Source organism: Elgaria multicarinata, chromosome 10 (assembly GCF_023053635.1).
Source record: "Elgaria multicarinata webbii isolate HBS135686 ecotype San Diego chromosome 10, rElgMul1.1.pri, whole genome shotgun sequence".
In the NCBI taxonomy this organism is placed as follows: domain Eukaryota; kingdom Metazoa; phylum Chordata; class Lepidosauria; order Squamata; family Anguidae; genus Elgaria; species Elgaria multicarinata.
Genome location: NC_086180.1, coordinates 22,554,956 through 22,577,283, shown reverse-complemented (window position 1 = coordinate 22,577,283; position 22,328 = coordinate 22,554,956). Strand labels below are relative to the sequence as shown.

Sequence of the window (22,328 nt, the reverse complement as noted above, 5' to 3'; positions counted from 1 at the left end):
GCCTTCCTTGGAGGAAATGCAAGTTAAAGATGTAATAATATAATAATATGGAAAGACAGTAGATATATATATTGCTGAGCCAACCTTCCTCAATCCAGCTGTGTTAAACTATGGGAGCTGTAGTCCAACACATCTGGATTGTAGCAGATTGTGGTAAGATGTGCTAAGCTCTCATGAGGAAATGGTCACAGACAACAGAGCATTTCAGTGATATTAAATTTCAGAATTCTCTCCCCTTTTATCCTCACAACAAGCCTGGGAGGTGGGCTGAGGGAAAGACAGCAACTGTTGAAAATCATACAGTGAACACCATCTATCCTGCCTTTTTGAAGTAAATGCACTCAAAGAAGCTAACAACAACAACAGAATATAAGCCATGACAGAATAAAAATAATAAATGGCAACAGTTAAAATAGGCCTTTACAGAGGCAAAAAGTAGTTAAAGGCATGCTGGAATTAAACCATTGTTCGTTACCCTGTGCAAAGCAGGCAGCAGAGGGACCGTTTTTGGCAAGTATTTGGGAATGGAAATGGCACAACTTGAGAAGCCCCTCCCCTCTCGTGTACCATTTGTGAAGGAAGGGAAGAGTGAAGGAGACAGGAGCGGGGCATGAAAACATCAAGGCCTGTTGCAGTGGGATAGCTTCCTCCCACAATAGGGCCAACTGATATCAACTGTCTTGTGAGAAGGAACATCAGGTGCTGCTTGTTGCTCAAGTAGTGCTGGGTTGTTCAGCTTGGGCTTTGGGGGCAAGTGGTTCTTGCTGTATCCCTTGTATCTTCTAAATATTGTAAGCCACTTGGAAAACCCTTGTCCATACACAATGTAATAAATAAATGCCCAGCTGCCCTACTTGCCAGCAAGGAATCAGAGGACGACTTTTGTAGTGGAATGGAGCTCATGGGCAGCTTCACTACATTGGCCCTCATGGATTCCATCAATTTATTTATTTAGAATATTTATATACCGCTCCCCATTGAAAATTTTTGGAGCGGTGTACAAGGTAAAATGAAAATAAAAACAGAATAAAACAGTTAAAACAAAATTTAAAAGAAGCAATTGGCTTAAGCTGCATTAAATTAAATGGTGGCTGGCTCTTCTTTTTCTTTTTTAAGTCACTTCTCACATTTTTAAATAACCATCATTTTATTAGGCCATCCTTCCCTTTTGCACATTAATTGCACCTTCTCTCATTGACCTCCCATACTTTTCTTTCAGTTCTAATGCTGCCACCTTCTGGGGGAAATGAAGATGACCATATCCTGCAGCATTCCTTGCAGAGTATTTCTCAAATCTTTTAAAGTCAACAATCTCAAACTTATTTTTCCATCTCTTTGGCAGGTGAGTACGTGGAGACCTTCCTGGACAGCTGGATGCATTCCAGTGGATTGAGGCAAAGAGATATTAAAGAATTTGAGCAGGATTGCTTGTTTAGCCACGGTCTAGAAAGGGAAGTTCAGAAAATATAGATCGATCTCGGAGCCCAACTTCTTAACCTAAGGCAAGAAGTGAGCAACTCCATCTAATTATTACTTTGGGACATAGCAAACCGACACCTAGACAAGTGTTGCTTACTTTGACTGGCAGTCAGTAGTATGGTGGTCAATTTTGGAGTGGAGGCGGTCATCCCAACAGTACCCATAGCCACGCCCTCAAGGAGAGCCCAAAAATACTGGCAGCTGTGTCTAGTTATAGCAGTTTTCATCTTCACCACAAAATAATTTGCATTACAAACTCATGACAACATACTATCACTGGAAAAAATCCATCCCTACTCCCCAGCTACTGTGAAGACCAGGGGGATCCTGAGAGGGGCAGCAGATGATGCCATCTTCCCAGCTAGTAAAATAATCTGGGTACTTCAACCCTGTGAGTCCTGCCTCTACTACACCATACTGGAAGCAGGTCCCCAGGATCTCAGAAGGCTCCTCCTTGAAAAACGTGAGAATTATGATCACAGCATATACAAGTATGATAGATCTGGTGTGTTTTATCTCTTTGTCTTCAGGGAGCTCTCTCCCACCCCAAACTCAGCTTGGCTTCCTATTAATTTCTAAAACATTGCTCCCGGATGGTGGTCAGGAGTCCTTTTTATCAATTAATGTTGGAATATTATTATTATTTATTTATTTATATAGCACCATCGATGTACATGGTGCTGTACAGATAACACAGTAAATAGCAAGACCCTGCCGCATAGGCTTACAATCTAATAAAGTTGTAGTAAACAATAAGAAGGGAAGGAGAATGCAAACAGGCACAGGGAAGTGTAAACAGGCACCGGGAAGGGTGAAGCTAACAGTATAGAGTCAGAACAAACTCAAAGTTTAAAAGCTATAGGGAAAAGAAAAGTTTTTAGCTGTGTTTTAAAAGCTGTGATTGAGTTGGTAGTTCTCAGGTGTTCTGGAAGAGCATTCCAGGCATGAGGGGCAGCAGAGGAAAATGGACGAAGCCGAGCAAGGGAAGTAGAGACCCTTGGGCAGGCAAGAAGCATGGCATCAGAGGAGCGAAGAGCACGAGCGGGGCAATAGTGTGAGATGAGAGAGGAGAGATAGGCAGGAGCTAGACCGTGAAAAGCTTTGAAGGTCAACAGGAGAAGTTTATATTGGATTCTGGAATGAATTGGGAGCCAATGAAGAGATTTCAGAAGCGGAGTATCCTTGCCAGGACAGACAGGATCTGGCCATGGCAATTCATGGTTTTGTGACATTCAGAGAGTAATCAGCTATCTGTAGTCTGCCTTTAAATAATAGCCCAGAACTACAAGTGGCCCAGAATGTGGCTTCCCAATTGTTAACAGATGTAAACTGCTAGAAGCATATAACTTACTGATTTTGAAACAACTCCACTGGCATCCAGTATGTTCCAAACCAAATTTAGTGCTAGCTTTGACACTGAAATTCCTAAAAAGTCTGCGAGCAGCGTTCTTTAAAACAACCACCATCTCCCCAGCCTATCTACACACTTGATTTATTTACTATTTCTGTATCATTGCCAAGAAGCCATTGCACCAGAAATCTAAAACCAAAAAATATTTAAAAAAAAAAACCAAAAGGGCAAAAAGAAGCAAACAAATTCAAATCGTAAAACAGGAACACACTGAAAATAAACGGGCATCTACATCTGTTAGGGGTGTACGTGCGTGCAGAAAATAGAGTGGGTTGTACTGCTAGATTTTATAGTGATTTGTAGTAGATTGGCAAGTTTGACTTCCGATGGTTTGACAAGAGCAACCAAAACAGCTCCCTCACCCCAATTTGGCTGACAAAACAAAGGAAGTTTGTGGCAAGGAACAGCAGTAGTTTTGTGCGTAGAAGAACTGAGATCTGTTCTGGTCCTGAAAACAAATTCTTGGGTTGATATATGGCATGAGTCCCCAACCTGGTCTCCAGCAAAGGAGATCGTTACCTTGTCGTGGTGCTGGAGCTTGAGCACCTCAAGGATGCCATGAGCTAAACCGTGAAGGGACACCCAAGACGGGAAGGTCATGGTAGAGAGGTCAGACTAAATCAGGGCCTCCAATAGTGCCCACAAAGCTTTTCTCTCCCTGTCCCCTTCCAAAAAATGAGAAAAAGTCTTAAGACAAACCTTGGAAAATGTTAGGGCAATCTTCTTTCTCTTCTTTTCTAGCCTTGCACTTTCCCTGCCCTCCTGGCCTTTAGCTTCACTATTTCTCTCCCCATTTTCTCTTTAGCTGAGCTATTTTGCCCCCTCCTAGTCTCTAGCCTATTTCTCTCCCTTGCCTCTATTTGGCTTACTTTTAACGATCCAGGCAGTCACAACAGGCATTATGTGACTAGCCATATCCTCCAAGGGAGCTACTTCATTGGGGTGTCCACAGACATTTCTCAAATTCCCAAATGTGTTCACAGGTCCAAAAAGGTTGGGGGTACCTGATTTACAGTATAAAGATAAGTTCTCTCAGCTTATTATTTGACTTAAGTTACCTCAATTGATTTGGGTTGTTGTTGTTTTGTTGTTGTGTTTTTTAGTTGAGGCTGCCTTATCTTCATGGCTGTTTCTATAATGTTGTATAAAGCACCCTGTGGACCCAGTATAGGTTTCTTATGGGTCTAAAGGTGGGACATATGTTATTATTTATTTTAAAGAATAATTTATATGCCACCATTCAGGATACAAATCCTACCAAGGCATCTTACAAGTAACATAAAACTAGTAAAATCACATGAACAATAGTAACAAGTTAAATAAATAAATAAATAAACCTTTGGGCTTCTTTCCACAGGGCAATTAGTGGAAGATGGCCTTGGGGGCAGGGAAAATCCAGCTGGAACAGGAGTAGGTGTTTGGCATTAACCTCATCTACTTCCTTTCTCTCTCCTGGATTTCTTCCCACAGGACACTGGATGGTAGATATGGGATGGGGAAGGGTAGGTGACTCCAGCTGGTGCAGACCCTGAGATCTTCTTGGCCTGCTTCTCCCCTCCCCAAATAAATAAAATAAACAAGGATCTGAGAAACAGCCACTGAAAGAAACTGGGGCACATGGAGGGAGAAAGAGACAAGGAAAAAAGATCCGTCACTCCAGGACAGTGAAAAGACAGGAGGCAGGTAACACTTTATTACATTTGTATTAGATTGCAAACCCTTGGGTATGCTCTGCCCTTTTTTATACATTTTGTACAGCACCTACTATTTTAAGCGCTTCAGTTATCATCTTCATCTTGACTTTTCTCATAAGATTCAAGAGAGTATCCATAAAATCCATACAATTATGCCTTTACGAGAAAATCCATAAAGAAGTCAATAAATGTAATACATAATCCATACACTCAAACTAATTTGACAACTAAAAAGGGATTACAAATGCACAAGTGCTTAAAACATTAAACCAAAATACTTTTAAGTCATGGTTCCCAGAGCTTTCCGAAGAAAAAAGACTTGCTGTCTAGACACTATCGAAGCGTAGACTTAGGCAAATAACCAGGACCACTATTTGAGGCAAAGAACCAAGGCCTCAAAACGCAATGCTACCATATGTAACACAAATTAAATCTGAACAGCTTAAAACTTTAGCATCCCCTCTGCATTTCAAATAACCATTTAGCAAAACACAATCTGTTAAGGGCCAACTTTTATTATGTGAACAGTTTGATACAAAACATTACAGTACTCCAAATAAAAACAAGCAGAGAGACAACAATTATGGGCATTTCAAATAAGGCACATGTAAAAAAAAAACATCCAGTGAAATAGACAGGTTCTATATATATATTTGGAGGTAGAAATAATTACAAAAATATGGAACAATTTTAAGCATTAGCAGTTCTGTTAAAACTAGGGTTAAAACTAGGGTCCCCATTTAAAAACTACCTTGGTAAGATAGCTTATGTGGCATTTTTGTGGCAACTCTACATTTTACTTCTGGGGGTGGGATGGGGTGGGGAAGAACTATGCCATGAGCAATACAACAAGGAAGTTACAAAAAGTTATAAATGTCCATACAAATGTATTTAATAACAAAAAGTTCTTGAAGCACCACATTTTATTTTTCCTCAAATAAAAAAGATATCTACAACATTTTTCTTTATATTATTAGAGACCTAATGATGTTTTTAATAGTGTTGCTATATCTGCTGGAATGGCTCCTTCTTCTCCTGCAGAATAAAAGGAATGTATCAGAGCTGCACATGTAAGAATCATTTCATGCAACCTAATATTTATAATCTAGGCACCTAAAATAAAGGAACATCATTTTCTGCAACCTTGCTAACTCTCTAACAGGGGAAACTCTGTTATTTTGGGTCAGTTTTGATGTTATATTAATGTAAAATGGAATCAGGGATGAAAGGGTTGCTTGGGCCTGTACTTGTAAGCCACTGACTCAAATCCAGTCTATGTGCTCCAAGTGAGTCTCCAGGTTTTGCACAACAGTTGCTGTTCTGCCTGCCAGTATGTTCAGATTGTGATCCAGTAAGGGAACTAGCACAGTCAACATCTGGAATTTTTAATGCCATGTCACAAGCTGCTTTTGAAAGTTTGCTTTTGAAAATACTTCTTCACACAGCTCATAGCTGAACCATGGAATTCACTACCATAACATGTAGTGACGGCCACTACATTTGTTGGCTTTAAAAGGGGGCTGGATAAATTCCTGGAGGAGAAGGCTCTCAATGGCTACTAGTGCTGATGGCTATGTGCTACCTCCAGTATCTGAGGCAGTAAGCCTATATGCACAGTTGCTGGGGAACATGGGTGGGAGGGTGCTGTTGCACCATGTCCTGCTTTGTTGGTCCCTGGCCATCAGCTGGTTGGCCGCTGTGTGAACAGAGTGCTGGACTAGATGGACCCTTGGCCTGATTCAGCAGGACACTTCTTATGTTCTTATGCTGAGTTTTTGAAGTGATTCACTATGCAGCATGTTAAGGGGCTACTTGAGAAACACCATCTCAAAACGCACTTGGGAGTACAGAACTATAGCTGCATGGTTCTTTGGATTTTGACCATGGAGATAGGCTAGGAAAGTAATATTCGATTCTGCATATTGCCAAGGAATCATAAAATAAATACAACAAACGTAACATATTAGCTTTTCAGCAAATGTTACCACCCAGTTTCTGCCTTTGGAATAGTGTGGCAAAAACAAACTGAAGCAATATGGGACATTCTACTCTGGGAATATCAAGCAATGAACTGTAAGTTGAGCTGGGACTGAATTTATTGCATGAACATTCATTCCAAATAGCAACATGTTTCTTTGTTCCACGGTGTCTATTTTCTTTCCCTTAAATACTTATCTGTTTCAGAAGCCAAACTGGGAAGGAGAAATACACAAGGTCTTTCTCCAGCATACATTAAACTTACAGTTAATAGTACCAAAATTTATCTGCCATTACATCAGCTGTTTGTGCTGCAAATAAGCTAAACTACATTTTGCTTAAACTGAGGATTCTGCTGCATTTAACACCTCTATAAAAGTAACACTAGCTACACCTGACTGCTAACTCTTTATTTTCCTCTGCCATTAATCTTTGGCACAATGATCTTAACACATTTATTCACACAAATGCTAACCCACACTCAGTGGTTGAGTGTGGGCTGTTTTGAACTGTGGGTTGTTTGTTGAACCATGAGTTAGTCTGCTGTCTGAACACAGCATGTTTTCTGCAGGGTGGCTTGTTAACCATGCAGTGTGGCTTATTTGTTTTGAACAAGCCATCTTGAGAACCCATGGTTTGTTGTTGGGTTGTTCAGGGTGATTAACAAGTCACACTGCATGGTTAACAAGCCATCTGGTGGAAAATGTTCTGGGTTCAGACAACACACTAACTCATGGTTCAACAAACAACCACGGTTCAACCACTGAATGTGGGTTGTGTGAACAGCCCCAGTGTGGGTTAGTGTGTTGTGTGAATACTCCTAACACTTTTCTATCTCACATAGTTTTGAACCAAGAGCAGCTTCTTACAACTTAACATATTCAAAACTGGCCTGCAAGAACTTACCTGCATCTGCTGCAGTCATGTCTTGTTCTAGTTTTAACTTTTGCTGACTGATTCTGAGCATGGATTCTTCTATAGTTCCTTTGCTTATGAGCCTTATAACTTTCACTTCTCTAAAACACACAAAAGAGCTAGTTTATTCATATAATTCTGTAAATCAATATTTTTCAATGGAGATAATTCATACATTCAGGAAACAGTGTCAAGACTTTCTGGTACTATGATGAACTTTTTAAAAAAGGGGGAGGGGGCTTGCAAGCAAAATGTGAACTGCAAAGATTACTGAAGTTTGTCACCATAAGTTAAACAACCCCCTCCGCCCCAGCTTACCTAGTTTGTCCTACTCTATGGCATCGGTCTTCAGCCTGCTTATCATTATAAGGGTTACAGTCAATGTCATGAAGGATAACCACATTGGCTGAGGTCAGATTAATCCCAAGACCCCCAGCTTTAGTTGAAAGTAAAAAGATAAAGATGCCCATATCGGAATTGAACTCGTCTATCAGATGTATCCTACAGAGAGAGAGAGAGAGAGAGAGAAAGAGAAAGCAAAGCATTTATCAGCATGCAACTCTCCAAAATTTGGTCATACTGTAGCATGCATGCATGCATGTTCATTTACTGACTGCAGTATCAAGCATAAGTGCAAATGAACCATTATAGATTTCGTCCCATAGGCATATCCTTATTACCTGTAATACAATGCATTTCAGTGGAGTCAACTCACATATTCATCAGCCAGTCATTGAATGCAAATACATTACACACCCACACCTTGAACCCTGCGTGTGAGAATCAACTGTAAGCTTCTTTGTCATCTTGACTATTAGTCATTTATATTCTTATTTCCACTGATTCTATCTAGAATTATATATAGATCACCTATGCACTGTGCAATTTATTACCTTTGTTTTAAGACTTAGTTCCCTTTGTTTTACAAATCACATAAGGAAAGAAATTGCAGTGTGAAATTATATAGTAAACTTATTTAACTTCAGAACCATTTTCAAAACAAATGGAGATGGATACTGTGAAGACTGACGAAGATGGCTGTGGTCTTGCTACTGCCTTCTGGCAGAGAGAGTTAACAAGAAGAGCTCTCAAGGACCTTTTCTGAAAAAAACAGCTTGTTAGGCACTTTCCCAGAAAACAGCACCTGGGTAGTTATCAATGTGACTCAAGGCTGGGAGTAATTGGTGAGGGGTGCGTGACTGATTTCAGGGGTGGGAAAAGTGGCCTGGTGGGAAGGGCTCCCTTCCAGAAAGGAGGGAGGCCGGAGTCTTGAGAGGGGCTTGGGATTGGCCGAAGCGGGTCATGGTACCGGCTGGCCCAAAAGGGATAAATGAGTTAGCAACTGGGGGCTGGCCATCTTCCCTGGAACTGAATGCAAGTGAGCATGGAAGATCCCCTGGCAAGTAGGGTTACAACTTTGGGTTTAGTGAGGTTTCTTGTGTATCTAAGACTGAGGCCTTCCATGTTTAGATTTCGAGGTTTAAATAAACTGCTTCAGTGCTTAGTCTGTTGTGTAGTTATTCACCGAGAGGCTGGCTGTTGCCGTCTTTGCACGGGGCTAGGGATGTGGGAGCCTGCGTAACTGGATGGTTGGTCCAGGGCCTACCTTGCAGGGAAGGCAGGTGGACCCTGACTTTCCTTCAAAGATAATTTTATTTTAAATTCTTCCTCAATTACATTAATATCAAGGGTATGAAATTTAAGCCAATTTGTTTTAAGCAGCTTTTTTATTATTAGTAATTCAAGGTATTCTATACTTTCTCCCTTATTATTAGTACATAATCAGAGTCAAATTCAAATAGAGGCAAAACTGAACATTAGTTGGGCCTAAAATTGATGCTCTTGTATTATTATGGAAGTTTTACTCACCTGTCAGCAATCTGCGTCTTTCCATCCAGCCTAAGGTATCGATGTTCTTGATGTTTCAGGAGAAGCTCTAGGATGTCCAGCATCATAGTAAATTGGCTGAACAGGACAACTCTATCACCCTAATGGGAGAAAGAGCAAACTCTGTTTAAGAAAAATTGCATGCATGCTTCAGAAACTAGCGCACACAAAAATGAGATGTTTGGCTTATATCTGTATGCCAATTTGATGCAACGCTTAGGCGCTTACACAAGAGCCCCCTGAAAGCCAGGATTCACATTTCAGAGGGGATCCAACATGCATATTAAGCAGAGGGTTCAGCAGGACTACTTTATTCTCTTCCATGCCAGGGAACAGTCCATGTGTACAGCTTCACTGGACCAAGAGATAAACAGTGTTCTTGCCTGTGTTATTTGCAAGCATGTATCTGAGCAATGACTAGTAGAAATTTGTAAGATGTAACCAAAACCCTACTGGAGACAACCACAATATATTGCTGATAAAATACAGGAATAGGCTGAAAGTGCACCAGGATTATACTAATTTATCCTAGCTAAAACAGTACAAAAATGCTATGTGAACACACATACCAAATTTCATCAGATTTTCCTCCCAAGGGCGGAAATCTTGATTTCAGAAATTTTCCAAACAAGCCTGGAGAGTACTCAAGAGCAAACTAATGCAAATGTTTACTTGAACAATGTAAGCTTTGTTTTTGTTACATTTTGTTCTCCCTTTTCTCCAAGAAAATTGGAACACCTGTTTAGCATAACAAACCTCTGAGGTGAAAAGTCCTGATGCAGATGTTACATTATCCTTGGGTAAATTGGGAACTGGCAGGAATTCTAGCAAGGGTTAATGACAAACCTAGATAGAGGCGGGTGAAGAAGGGAGTTTAAAAACCTACAAATAACTGCTGACCCGTTAACCCGGGTTAGCAATATGTCTACTGCATTTTCCAATGACCTTCACAGCCAGAGATTTGAAGCAGGGCTTCCCAAATTCAAGCACAACACTCTAATGGTTTTCTACATGCTTTTATGACGTCAGAACAATTACAATGAATATCAGCTCATTTATATATAAGATGCGCATATTGTAGGTTTCCCAAAATATAACCTTTTCTTTGAAGTCTGACAAAATGTTTGTCAGTGCTCTAAATTTTCCAGAATCCAAAATCAGGTCCATCTCAAGCTTGAATTCATTAATATTTGCATACTGTTTACAAAGCAAATGCAATTCGTAATCTGTCATCACAGACATGTCTTCAAATATAAGGTCAGGGTTTGCTTCACAGTGTGTAGGCTCCTAAGACAAAAAGGTAGCAAACGAAGCAAGTTATTTAGGACATAAAAATGCAATTTCATCTGGCATTTGTGCACATATTGTTATAAAGCCACCTTGTCAAATCTGAAATGTAGTTCATATTAGCACAGTTCATTCTTCAGACTCTTAAACCTCTTTTCCCTGAACACAGCAGTCCCGATGCCCAAGTTAAACATTTTTAAAATCCTGATGTGGGTGCAAGTCACGCAATTAACACAGTATGTAGCTAGGCCTTAAAAGCGGGAGATTCCAAACTCCTCTTCTTGGCCAGGTAGCAAGAGGAGACAGCGGGGGGAGCGGGGGCAAGCCCAAGCCTTGATGCAGCTCCCATACGTTGAGCTAAGCCAGATTTATCACAGCCTTCTACAACCCAGTGCCTTTCAGATGTTTTGGATGTCATCTCCTATCAGACCCAGCCAGCATGACTAATGGCTAGGAATGCTGGTAGTCCAAAATACAGAGGGCACCAGGTTGGGGAAGACTGCTTTACCATAATGTGTGTACAGGGCCATTGTGTCTTGTGCTATCACACTCTCCATTCATGGTAGTTAATTCCAACTGTGGGCAGTTAAGAGAAACTCAGACTCTTAACTTTTTATCCCACAATGTGACCCATTTACAATTCTAGCCATTTTTTTCATAAGGAAGCCTGTTCTATTTAGCTAATTTGATGCTTTAATCTTAATAATTCAAAAAATGTTAGACACACAGCTAAACAGCTCCTATTTTGTGAAAATACAGGTACGACTGCAACCAAATTAAAACGAACCATGAGCTTGTTGCATTATTTAAATCCAGCATCTTACCTTGAGCATGAGTTTTGACATCACCTTAAGTTTTTCAGAGGTATAATACTGGCGATGTAACAGAGGATGATTGGCCATTTTTCTTAGCTGCATCATGACATTGCCCATTTCTGAATTCTTTTCTGTGGAAAGAAACAAATGATACAGCATGAAAATATCTACTGAATCAGATTGCCACCTATAAATGTGTTAGTAAAACATGTTATTTTAAGTGATATACACACAAATCCAAAAAAGCTCAGCATTTCTGCCTCATACTACAAGGAGAGATGCATTGAAAGAAAATTTAAACGCCTGCATACCTTGACTGTCAATAGATTTTTTTAAGCAGCTGAAGAGATCCTGGTATAGTTGTTCTTGTTTTTCAGACATTTCACACCGCTCAACAATATCTTTTTTGGGAGGTAGTTGTTTGAGGACCTGGTGGGAAAAAACCATTTTTTTTTAATTATTTGGAGAATATACTTGGATCCTAACACGTTTGCTTGGGAGCTAGTCATAGAATCATAGAATAGCAGAGTTGGAAGGGGCCTACAAGGCCATCGAGTCCAACCCCCTGCTCAATGCAGGAATCCACCCTAAAGCATCCCTGACAGATGGTTGTCCAGCTGCCTCCTGAATGCCTCTAGTGTGGGAGAGGCTATAACCTCCCTAGGTAACTGATTCCATTGTCGCACTGCTCTAACAGTCAGGAAGTTTTTCCTGATGTCCAGCTGGAATCTGGCTTCCTTTAACTTGAGCCCGTTATTCCGTGTCCTGCACTCTGGGAGGATCGAGAAGAGATCCTGGCCCTCCTCTGTGTGACAACCTTTTAAGTATTTGAAGAGTGCTATCAGGTCTCCCCTCAATCTTCTCTTCTGCAGGCTAAACATGCCCAGTTCTTTCAGTCTCTCTTCATAGGGCTTTGTTTCCAGACCCCTGATCATCCTGGTTGCCCTCCTCTGAACACGTTCCAGCTTGTCTGCGTCCTTCTTGAATCTTGGAGCCCAGAACTGGACGCAATACTCTAGATGAGGCCTAACCAGGGCCGAATAGAGAGGAACCAGTACCTCACGTGATTTGGAAGGTATACTTCTATTAATGCAGCCCAAAATAGCATTGGCCTTTCTTGCAGCCATATCGCACTGTTGGCTCATATTCAGCTTGCAGTCTACAACAATTCCAAGATCCTTCTCGTTTGTAGTATTGCTGAGCCAAGTATCCTCCATCTTGTAACTGTGCATGATGGGGGATACTTGGCTCAGCAATACTACAAATGAGAAGGATCTTGGAATTGTTACACTTGTCCTATTCAAGGACTTGACACCTATGGATTAGTTGACACTGCAACCTAATGCAACTAGCATAGATTAAAAATGAAGACATACCTCTTCTTTTACTCTTCTCAGGATGAATGGTTTTATTATCTGCTTGGCATGTACAATTCTCTCTTTTTCATATATACTATGCTCCTCTGATGCTTTCTAGGGAGGAAAATTTAAAAGTATAAAGTGTATTTCATTCAGTGAATGTTAACATGAGAAAGAATGTTACCATTTACTCCAATGGAATGTGATAGTTCTGTGAATGTTTCGGTCCCAAATACACTGTGGTGAATGGTTAAGATTTCTAGAACATTTTATTATGGTATAACCCTACTTGACAAAAATGGGAACTATTCTCGAGTTTTATGACTGCATGATAACTTTCCAGAAATATGTGTTAAGATTTCTGTTAGGGTAAGATGTAAAACAGTTTCTACTATGAAAAAATCACATGAACCTAATCTTTTCTGAGCTGTAAAAATACATTTGAGGTATACTTACTGCTTTAGAAGAGAATATTCTCCGAATTTCACTGGTACTACTACTGAACATGTGTGGCATCACAAAATTCAGGAGGGACATAAGTTCTAGAAGATTGTTTTGAACTGGAGTTCCTGTTAGCAGCAAACGGTTTTTTGCCTATTTCCATAATAAAATAATAATAACAGAAAATAGTTAGCGGTTTCAAAATGAGATTACCAGTCTCTTTAGAGAAATATCACAACAAATCTCACTGTTGAGGAACTTAATACTCTCAGCTAGTTACATCTTAAAAAAAGAATTACTCAGTTTCTTGGTGACATCCTGTCTAGTCTTATTTGAATGAAGCAGCAGCTGCAGACAGGAAGATAATGGTTTCATTTGGCTCTAACAAATGAATGATTTCACATTACATAGAGCCTCGACCTCATCTGCTGTCTCTCTCCTCTCCTTCTTTTTAATTAACTACAGTTTATTGTTATGACCAAACACAGACAAACTGTCTTTAATCTTAATGATGGTTTTGGGAAACGAGCAACTTCAAACTGTGACTTAGGAAGGTGGCTTGTTTCCTTAAACCAAGTGTAGTCTGAGGAATCTACTTTGTTTTTGTTTTCTTTACCAGAATCACGAGGTCCACCAAAACGGTGGTTCAAGCAAGAGGCAAAACCAGTTACCTGCTATACCCTGTAAGCTAAAGATGGGGAACCTCTGGCCTGCAGGCCTGACAAGGCCTATGGGGATTCCTCACTGGCCTGGCAGCTTCCTCCACTGACTCCATCCTCTCTGTCCTATAGAGAAAGTTCTTTTAACTCCAATCAACAGCTGCTTGGAGATAAGTACTTTCCCATGAGTAGCACTGAAAAAGTCTCTTTCAGTGCTTAGATGCACATGCTTGTATTTAAGTGCTTCCACACTTTCCCATGTTTTATGTGATATAATTTTTGCATATCTCCTGCCGGGGGTGATGTGAAATTCTAGCTGTTAAAAATTCTGACCAATTACAGTTAACAGCCAACAAATGATTTAGAGCATGAGTGGGCAGCTTCTGGGCCTCCAGATGTTTTGGCCAACAATGAGAGATCATGGAAGTTTTAGGCCAAAACATCTGGCAGACAACAAGCTGCAAATCCCTGATTTGGAGTATAGACTTATGTACTATCGAAACACTGATTAACCTTTTTCTCAGTTGTGCAATGAATGCATACAATGATAGTTAAGTTTCTTAAATAACACATTTCAACTACAATCCAAGAACAATCCAACTTCAATTCCCAGTTGTTTTTAGAATTTGAGAGATTTGTTTCCTAGCACACCTGATTTACTCGATTTCCACAACTGTCCTATGCATGTCTACTCAGAAGTAAGCTCTACCATACACTAATAGAATTTAACCAGGCAAAGGTACATAGGATTGCAGCTTAACTAAGTAAAACTGGAATCTGAGGACAACCTATGCACCTCTTAAAACAATTTCATTTTGACATAGCTTAAAAATGTAACAAAACTTGAAAATGTAAGGTAATATTTGAGATAAAGTGCCAAGAGGAAGGAGACAAAGTCTTACGTTAATAGTCATTAGGTGCTGATAGCGAACAGAGCCCATGTTTTTTAACATATGACCTTCATCAAAGATTGCATAATTAAGATTCATCCGGCGAAACAAACTACGGTCTTCGGGACTGCTAATTGCACAATTATACCTATCGAAAGAGCAAACACCACTTTATATACAAATACAGAGAGGCAGCTGCGATAGCACGATAATGCACTTTTCACCTTGGCGCCCTTCATGGAACAGGCATCTCGTGGTAATAGCTACTCAACCCTGGGTTGGATCCAAAGAACTGTGGGCAGAAGGAATATGATGCTGGTATTGTTCAGCAAAGATTCAAGTGAGCACAACAGTTAAGTTCTATTGCAGTTTTCATGCTTTCAAGAACATTTTTGGTTTCAATTTCACTTTTTATGCAACACTATAGCACATAACATCAAACAACTTTTCCATGTGTAGAAAACACCTTGTACACATGGAAAGAAACCCCTGGAGTCAACACTCTAGTAGAAAACTGTATTCCTGTATGATGAATGTTAGGAGCTAGGTTTACTTTGCAGCTTTATAGCACACTCAATGTTTTTTTTAGCAAATGCTATTAAAACCAGGATCAGATGAGAGTTTTAAAACCCTACCCCTACTATGGATTTTTTTAAATGGCTGTAATAAAAGCCCAAATAATAAAATCCTTTAGATAACATATGAAAATGTAGCTATTAATGTATAGGTGCAAATGGGTACGTTTAATTACAAGTGTGGTTTTTGCATGCACATATTACATTCAATGTAGTTTAAAAGATTGGTGTCACCATGAGAACTCCCTATTTCTCCTCTCTAGCAATGGTCTTCCCTCCTTCCCTAATACCTAACCCTGTACTGATCATTATTCAAGACTAGAAAACAGCCAGTTTTTTATTTACTCACAAAATTTATAAACCACTCTAATTCTAAAAATAAAAATAAATTAAAGATTCCCTAAAAGACAGAAGGGGAAAAAATCAAACTACAAAAGAATAAAAATATATAAAATAAAATAATACCAATCAAACCATGGCTGGGCATGCAGGAAAAGGTTCTCTAAATACACATTTCTTTAATTGATGCTCCAAACAAAGCAACACTGGTGCATGTCTGACTTCAACGAGCAGAGAATTCCACAGAGAGGAAACTAAAATAATAAAAGCTCTACTCTGAGTAGATGCTAAATGAATCTCAGCCCCATGTGGAACCACCAGGAGCACCTCTTCTGACGACCTTACTGTCTGGGCACGCTGATAAGTGAGAAGATGCCTTCTCAAATATCCTGGTCCCAAGTTGATTAGGGCTTTATACATCAATAGCAAAACTTTAAACCTGGCCCTGTAGCAAATAGGCAGCCAGTGCAGTTCCCTCAGCAAAAGTGTTACATGATGAAAGGGGGTGGCCCCTGACAACAGCTGAGCTACTGCATTTTGCCCTCTAGCTACAGCTTCTGGACCAACTTAAGGGCAGCCCCACATGGTGTGCATTGCAGTAACCCAGTCTTGAGGGTTCTAGTGCCTATACCACAGTGACTACACAATCCTTGTCCAGGACAGGCTGTGGCTGGCATACCAGGTGAAACTGATAGAAGCTATTCCGAGCCCACCTGGGCCTCCAGTGACAGATGAATCCAGGAGTATCCCCAGATGTTATAAAAATGACAGCAGAATGGATATGAACAGAGAGATCTTGTATATTGTACAAACCCTTTGGAGTGCACTGTACATCGCTCTGTACAAATGGAACATTGCAAGCCCCCCCCCCCCCCCCGCCATGGGATTGTGAGAGTGAGGAGGGTTTGGGCCAAAGAGTGTCATGAGAACATGCTTTGCATACGCTGTAACCATTTCTCCCAATGCAACTTTTCTCTTCTACATAGCAGTGAATGCTAACTATGCCCTTATACAGGAGAAAGGGAAGAGATGCAAATGCAGATACCATGGGAATAAAAGGCTGTTTCTTGTGATCCCAGCCATTACTCCAATCATGGAGTAAGCTTCGCCATGGATTCTACAATGGAATGTTTGAAACTGATTCAATAGACAAAGTTTCAATGGAAGAGCTGGAATGAAGAACCATGTTAGGGATGAGCAAGTGGCTAAGTAACTCACAGTAATTATACTTACGTTGTCACAATCACATTGAAATCCACAACTTTATTATGGATATCCATTCTGAGATGCCTCCTGTCTTCTTGAGATCCTAAGCAGAAATAAGAGCTCAGCAAATATTTTTATTTGCAGTTCTAGAGAATGCTTCAACAACTTCTTATGTACATTACTGCAGATCATAACTCTGGTTTGTTATGTTACACCCGGACCACCCTGCACACAAATATATTGGCTATATTTTAGCTCCCAATGTTTCATTCTGAAACATAAATTCTTACCATAATAAAATAAGACTTGGAGTTCAGGACACCACAGATTAACTTCTCTTATCCAGTTATCTATTTAAAAAAACGGATTAGAAATCAGTACAAAAGAGGGAGTTTAGAAATGTATACAGATCAATATCAGTTCCAACTTTATTTTCACTAAACTACAAATCTAGAATACTGTTTTAATTTGATTCACTGTTGTGTAGTGGACAGAGTGCATATGAGCAAAGAAGAACCATGTTCAAAATCCCACGTAGCCATAAAGTTCATTGGGTGCCCTAGGGTCAGTCAGTGACTGGGTTCAGACGACACGATAATCAATTCTGGGTTAAATAACCAACGGTGGGTTAAATAGTCAATGGTTGGTTATTGTGTAATTTTGGGACTTCTTCACACCACGGTTGGTTATTTGGCCAAAATAACCAATGCAAATAACTAACGCTGTACAGGGTTGATCATTTGAATAACCATTGGTTATTGTCTCACGTGTTGGGAACCGTTGACTATTTCTTTGCACACAGTTGGTTATTTTTGGTGACTACAGAGTCTCCTGGCAAGAGTGACACAAGCGGTGGCTGTCACTCTAGTCTAGCCAGCAGAACTCACAATGGCTGATGGGACACCAGTGGGAGGACTGAGGGGAGAAGAGTTGACTATTAACCCCAACCCTTAATCGTCACTATGGTTGATTATTGTGTGACTATTGTGCTGTCTGAATTCTATACACATTTACCTGGGAGTAAGTGTAATTGAACTCAAGTATACTTCTGAACACACATGCATGTTGGATTGCACTGTTATTGTGGAAATTCCATGTATGCTGCCCATAAGCTCCATGGAGAGAGGGTGGGATATACATACAATAAAATTGTGAAATATTTCTTTTAAAGTGTAACATGCAGTTTTTGTATGTTTATTTGGAAGTAAGTGCCACTGAGTTCAATGGAGCTCGCTCCTATGTAAGCTTGTTTAAAATTGCAACCTATATAGAAACAGTTTATGAAATTCCATACTTACCTATTGTTGATGCTGGCACTACAATCAAATGTGGACCTATATCACCCACTTGGTAAAGATATGCCAGAAATGCAATCGCTTGAATGGTTTTTCCTAAACCCTAAGCGAAAATTGGAGTAAGAGAATACAATATGGTTACTTTTATGGTTTGGTACTGTGGATTAATATTTGGCTCTTTAATTGCACTTTTCAAACTATTTCTTGTTCTAAGATTAAACACTTTAATCATGTTGTTAAATTCTACTCTTTAACCACACAAGATAACTATATTAAAATCGCTTACTTACTTCTTGTTACCAGCAGAGAATGCATCGCATGGTATTACAACCCTAAACACTGAAGTACTGAAATGCATTGCTTTTTCTGCAGGCATAAGAATGCTTTCTGAACTACAGAGTTCCACCAACCAACTGGGTCGGTTGTCCCATCTATCCTCGCTCTCTGGGTCAGTTTGCACGATCAAACAGGTGGATGGAGGTTATTTTGAATATTCAAACTGCGGCTTGTTTTGTTGTACACAACTGGGGATCATGGGTTATGCAAGAGTTAAACAACCTCTTCATAACCTAACAACACACCATGGGTTATGCAGAGGTTGTTTAATCCTTGCATAACCCATGGTTCCTGGTTTCAGATGACACAACAAGCTGTAGCCTGAATATTCAAAAACTGCATGGCATGCGCCATGGTTCATCATGGCATAAACAAACAGTAGGCAGCGGTGATCTTGCGAACTAGGTCTGAGTATGCCTTGATCCTCAAGTCCTTAAAGGCAACTGCTATTCATCCATCCATGAGTGCCTGCCTGCCTCACTGTCAGTATAGGCTGCTGATATTTTGGAATCCTGGCTAAAGCAGTAGCCTACAAATGGAAGCTTGACATTTTAGTCCCTCTTTCCTATAGTTATAAGATCACTATTTCACTCCTCTTACTCGCCAAATTCTATTCGCGATCTGGGTTAATTCTTTCAGTACGACTCAGCCCCCAGGTCCTTACAGATGGCAGCAGCTAAACCTATTCAGACATGCCTCCCTCTCTCACTCATACAGTGGAAACTTGAAATTCATTGCTGGGGTATCTGCAATTTTCCCCACTTTCCTTCAAGAGGAGCAGATGCCTCTTCCACAAGTGTCCAACCTAGCTTAATATGCATATGCTAATTACTTCCATCACCTTCCTCATTCATTTTTATGGTCCAGCTTCTAAAACTATTGAATAGCTGGTCATCAGTCCTTTGGTTAGTTTAAACCACCCCTCCTGCTGTTACTAATTAGCAAAAGAACTTGCAGGAAGGCCTAGTTGAAGGAAACTTCCTTTCTATCTCCTATTCCACTGTCATTCTACATAGGTAAGGCCAGCCCTAGAAAATTTATTCAGTGCTGGCAATTATGAATTATCATAATATTTTCAACTTACCATTTCATCAGCTAAAATACCATTCAGTGAATGTTTATGCAAAAGTGCTAGCCAATTTAAACCAATCTTCTGATATGGCTTAAGCTCCATGCTGACAACAGAAAAGAAAGTACAACATTATTTCTTATAAAAACTCAAAACTAGTGACCTGCACTTCACATGAGATGTAGAGTATTGGCTAAGAGAAGGAGCTACAATCAGGAAGTTCCCAGTTTGAATCTTGCCACTGCTACGAATTCGCTAGGTAGCCTTAGGCAAACCACTCACACTCAGCCTCAGCCACCCCCACCCCCACAAACAAACTACAATATTTAAAAATATTGACTTAGTGTACATAGTTGTTGTAAGGATTATGACTAGATAATGCATATATAACACTTTGGACACTAATACTAGATCCAATACAGACAACTAGTGCTAAAAGACAGAGATGGGGAGTTCTAAGCAACTCCTCAGGATTTGTTGAACATGAATTTCAAGAAAGGCACATGGATGCTGCTGAAGAGTTGGTCACTTCTCAAAAGCCAATTTCCTTACTTAGACTTTGAGGATTTGGAAGCCTGGCTTCTAGAAATGTATATCACCTCATCTTTTCTGTACTTCTAGAATTTAGAAAAGAGTAATCCTGCCAACCTTGGATTCAGAATGGAAGGCTGCTCAATATTCCAGCCACCTTCTCCATCTCTGGTGATCCTTGTCACTTGCTTGTTCAGTTTATTTGAGATCTCTTCACATTTGTTCATAAGTTTTAACACAACATCCCTCTCTCTTAGTAACGTTTTGCAGTTCCATATAATATCTTCCGACAAGCCATTGGTTCGGCACATTTTTGTAAACTGAGGGAGGACAGAAAGAAAGAAAAAGCCACTAGGCCTAAATACAACAGACAAAATTGAACTGAGCCTGAAGAAATTCCTATGTCGCTTAGTGCCCCAGACTACTCAGATATTCTGGGTTGGGTCCAGAGTTGACCTTCTGTGAACAGCTCCTTCTGTTGGCAGAGGGGCCCAGGTAAGACTTCCCACTGGAGGAAGGGGAAGCACTTTTCTCTAATTCCTCCTTCCCTGTGTGACCCCTTGCACCACCTCACACATTGTTCTGTAGGATCCCCCAACCCTGCAGAGCAGTTTTTTTGGGGCAAAGGGGAAGGAGTATCAATAAAAGATGTCTCTCCCCTTCCACCTGCTGGATCATCCAGTGTGCACAGTTTCACTCTACCCAACTCTGGATTCAGCCTATTGTGTTAGAGATCAGCAAAAGAATAAGCAAATAAAAGTCCATTAAAATGTTTTGTCCTAATAAAATACCCAGACCACATGTATACTGAAGGGTCCCCAATGGCTGAGGCTGGCCAACACAAGGTAAGAGGAAAGTTTTGTCTCCGAGTACAGATCCTTTCTTTTTCTGCAAAGGAAACCCACTTACTGGAGGAAACAAAGGGATGTATTTGCCACTTGCACATCCAGAAATCTTGACAATTACCCATAATTAGTAGTTATACAACAATTATTGTGTGAAATTCCCTGTTACAAAATGTCATTATGGCTACCAGTTTAGAAGATTTTAATTATACCTGGAGAGCAGGCCTAGCAATGGTTGCTAGTCATGACAACTAAATGAAACCTCCATGATTAGAGGCAGTATACCACCAAGTACCAGGTGTGGGGAAGGTGTTGTCTTCATGCTTTGCCTGCAGGCTTTCTGAAGGCATCTGGTTGGCCACTGTGAGAAACACCATGTTTCGCCAACCGAGCTCTGGTCTGATCCAGCAGGACTTCTCTTAGATTTATATAAGCCTATTTATCATGCCCGAATCAACAGAGGGCAATACTGATGTACGTGGAAGAAAGTGCAACTTATATTTGAGAACACATATTTGTGATTATTATTTTCAGGACATGAGTAAAAAGCAGTCCTTTGGATGGGCAATTGTAAATCTATTTGTGGCAATGAAGGCTTTTAAAAATGTGTTTATTGGTAACAGACATTGCTTTTGGATTTCCTTCCCTAGCACTTTGATTACACAAGTTTTGTGCTTTCTCTGAAGTACCAGGAGTTCCTTCTGAGTTAGCAAAAGCAAAATGAAGATGGGAAGCTTGCTTGAAAATCCATGCGTGTGACATAGAGAAGACAGAAACCTCTAAAAGTTAGAAAAGAAACAGCCACTGGCTTGGAAGGCTTCAATTATACATGGCAAATAAGTCTATCAGTGGCTAATAGCCATCCTGGCTAAACGAAATGGAGCAGTTCCTTCTCTAAATTTCCCCAGGGTTAAAAGACCTGTGTGCCCTAAAGGAATGCAGAAGATAAGCAATCTCTTCTGCAATCAGCTCCTGAAGGGATCATCCACAACCAAAACAACTAACTCACTCTCTCTTTTTAGTCGTTTGCAGCATTAGTTTTGTTTTAGAATTTTAAACTGTAAATAGCGTTGGCAGAGAGGAGCTATATAAGCGCAGGCAGGCTTTTGACATCTAAGCAGATGTGCTGCTAAACTGAGTTTTAAATCTGGTGGATACTATTAATTTTCTTATTGATGTGCTTTTGTTGGTCTTTTTATTTGAACTAAAAATATCAACATTTCCAAAATCAGTAGAGTTTCTAACTATCATATCTAGACCACTTAATGAGAACTGAACATTCATGTTTCAACAACAGAGGGCACTGTCAATACAGAGTT

At 40.1% G+C, this 22,328-nt stretch overlaps 1 protein-coding gene across 4 annotated transcripts in view; it reads right to left on the bottom strand.

The window, feature by feature from the left end:
* Positions 1-5,083: 5,083 nt before the first annotated feature.
* Positions 5,084-22,328, bottom strand: part of SMARCAD1 (SWI/SNF-related, matrix-associated actin-dependent regulator of chromatin, subfamily a, containing DEAD/H box 1) — a 55,821-nt gene continuing 38,576 nt past the window's right edge. For 3 of the 4 annotated variants that reach the window (XM_063136170.1, XM_063136173.1, XM_063136175.1), the window contains 15 exons: positions 20,282-20,484; positions 19,649-19,739; positions 18,232-18,331; positions 17,224-17,283; positions 16,961-17,036; positions 14,826-14,961; positions 13,280-13,417; positions 12,842-12,937; positions 11,777-11,894; positions 11,475-11,596; positions 10,462-10,650; positions 9,346-9,464; positions 7,795-7,977; positions 7,468-7,577; positions 5,084-5,619 (listed from right to left, as the gene is read on the bottom strand). In XM_063136170.1, the coding sequence (XP_062992240.1) occupies positions 5,558-5,619; positions 7,468-7,577; positions 7,795-7,977; positions 9,346-9,464; positions 10,462-10,650; positions 11,475-11,596; positions 11,777-11,894; positions 12,842-12,937; positions 13,280-13,417; positions 14,826-14,961; positions 16,961-17,036; positions 17,224-17,283; positions 18,232-18,331; positions 19,649-19,739; positions 20,282-20,484 (1,803 nt within the window). In that variant the 3' untranslated portion in view covers positions 5,084-5,557. Of the gene's footprint in view, positions 5,620-7,467; positions 7,578-7,794; positions 7,978-9,345; positions 9,465-10,461; positions 10,651-11,474; positions 11,597-11,776; positions 11,895-12,841; positions 12,938-13,279; positions 13,418-14,825; positions 14,962-16,960; positions 17,037-17,223; positions 17,284-18,231; positions 18,332-19,648; positions 19,740-20,281; positions 20,485-20,830; positions 20,853-22,328 lie in introns of those variants that run through there. The other variant, XM_063136174.1, reaches the window with a different exon arrangement.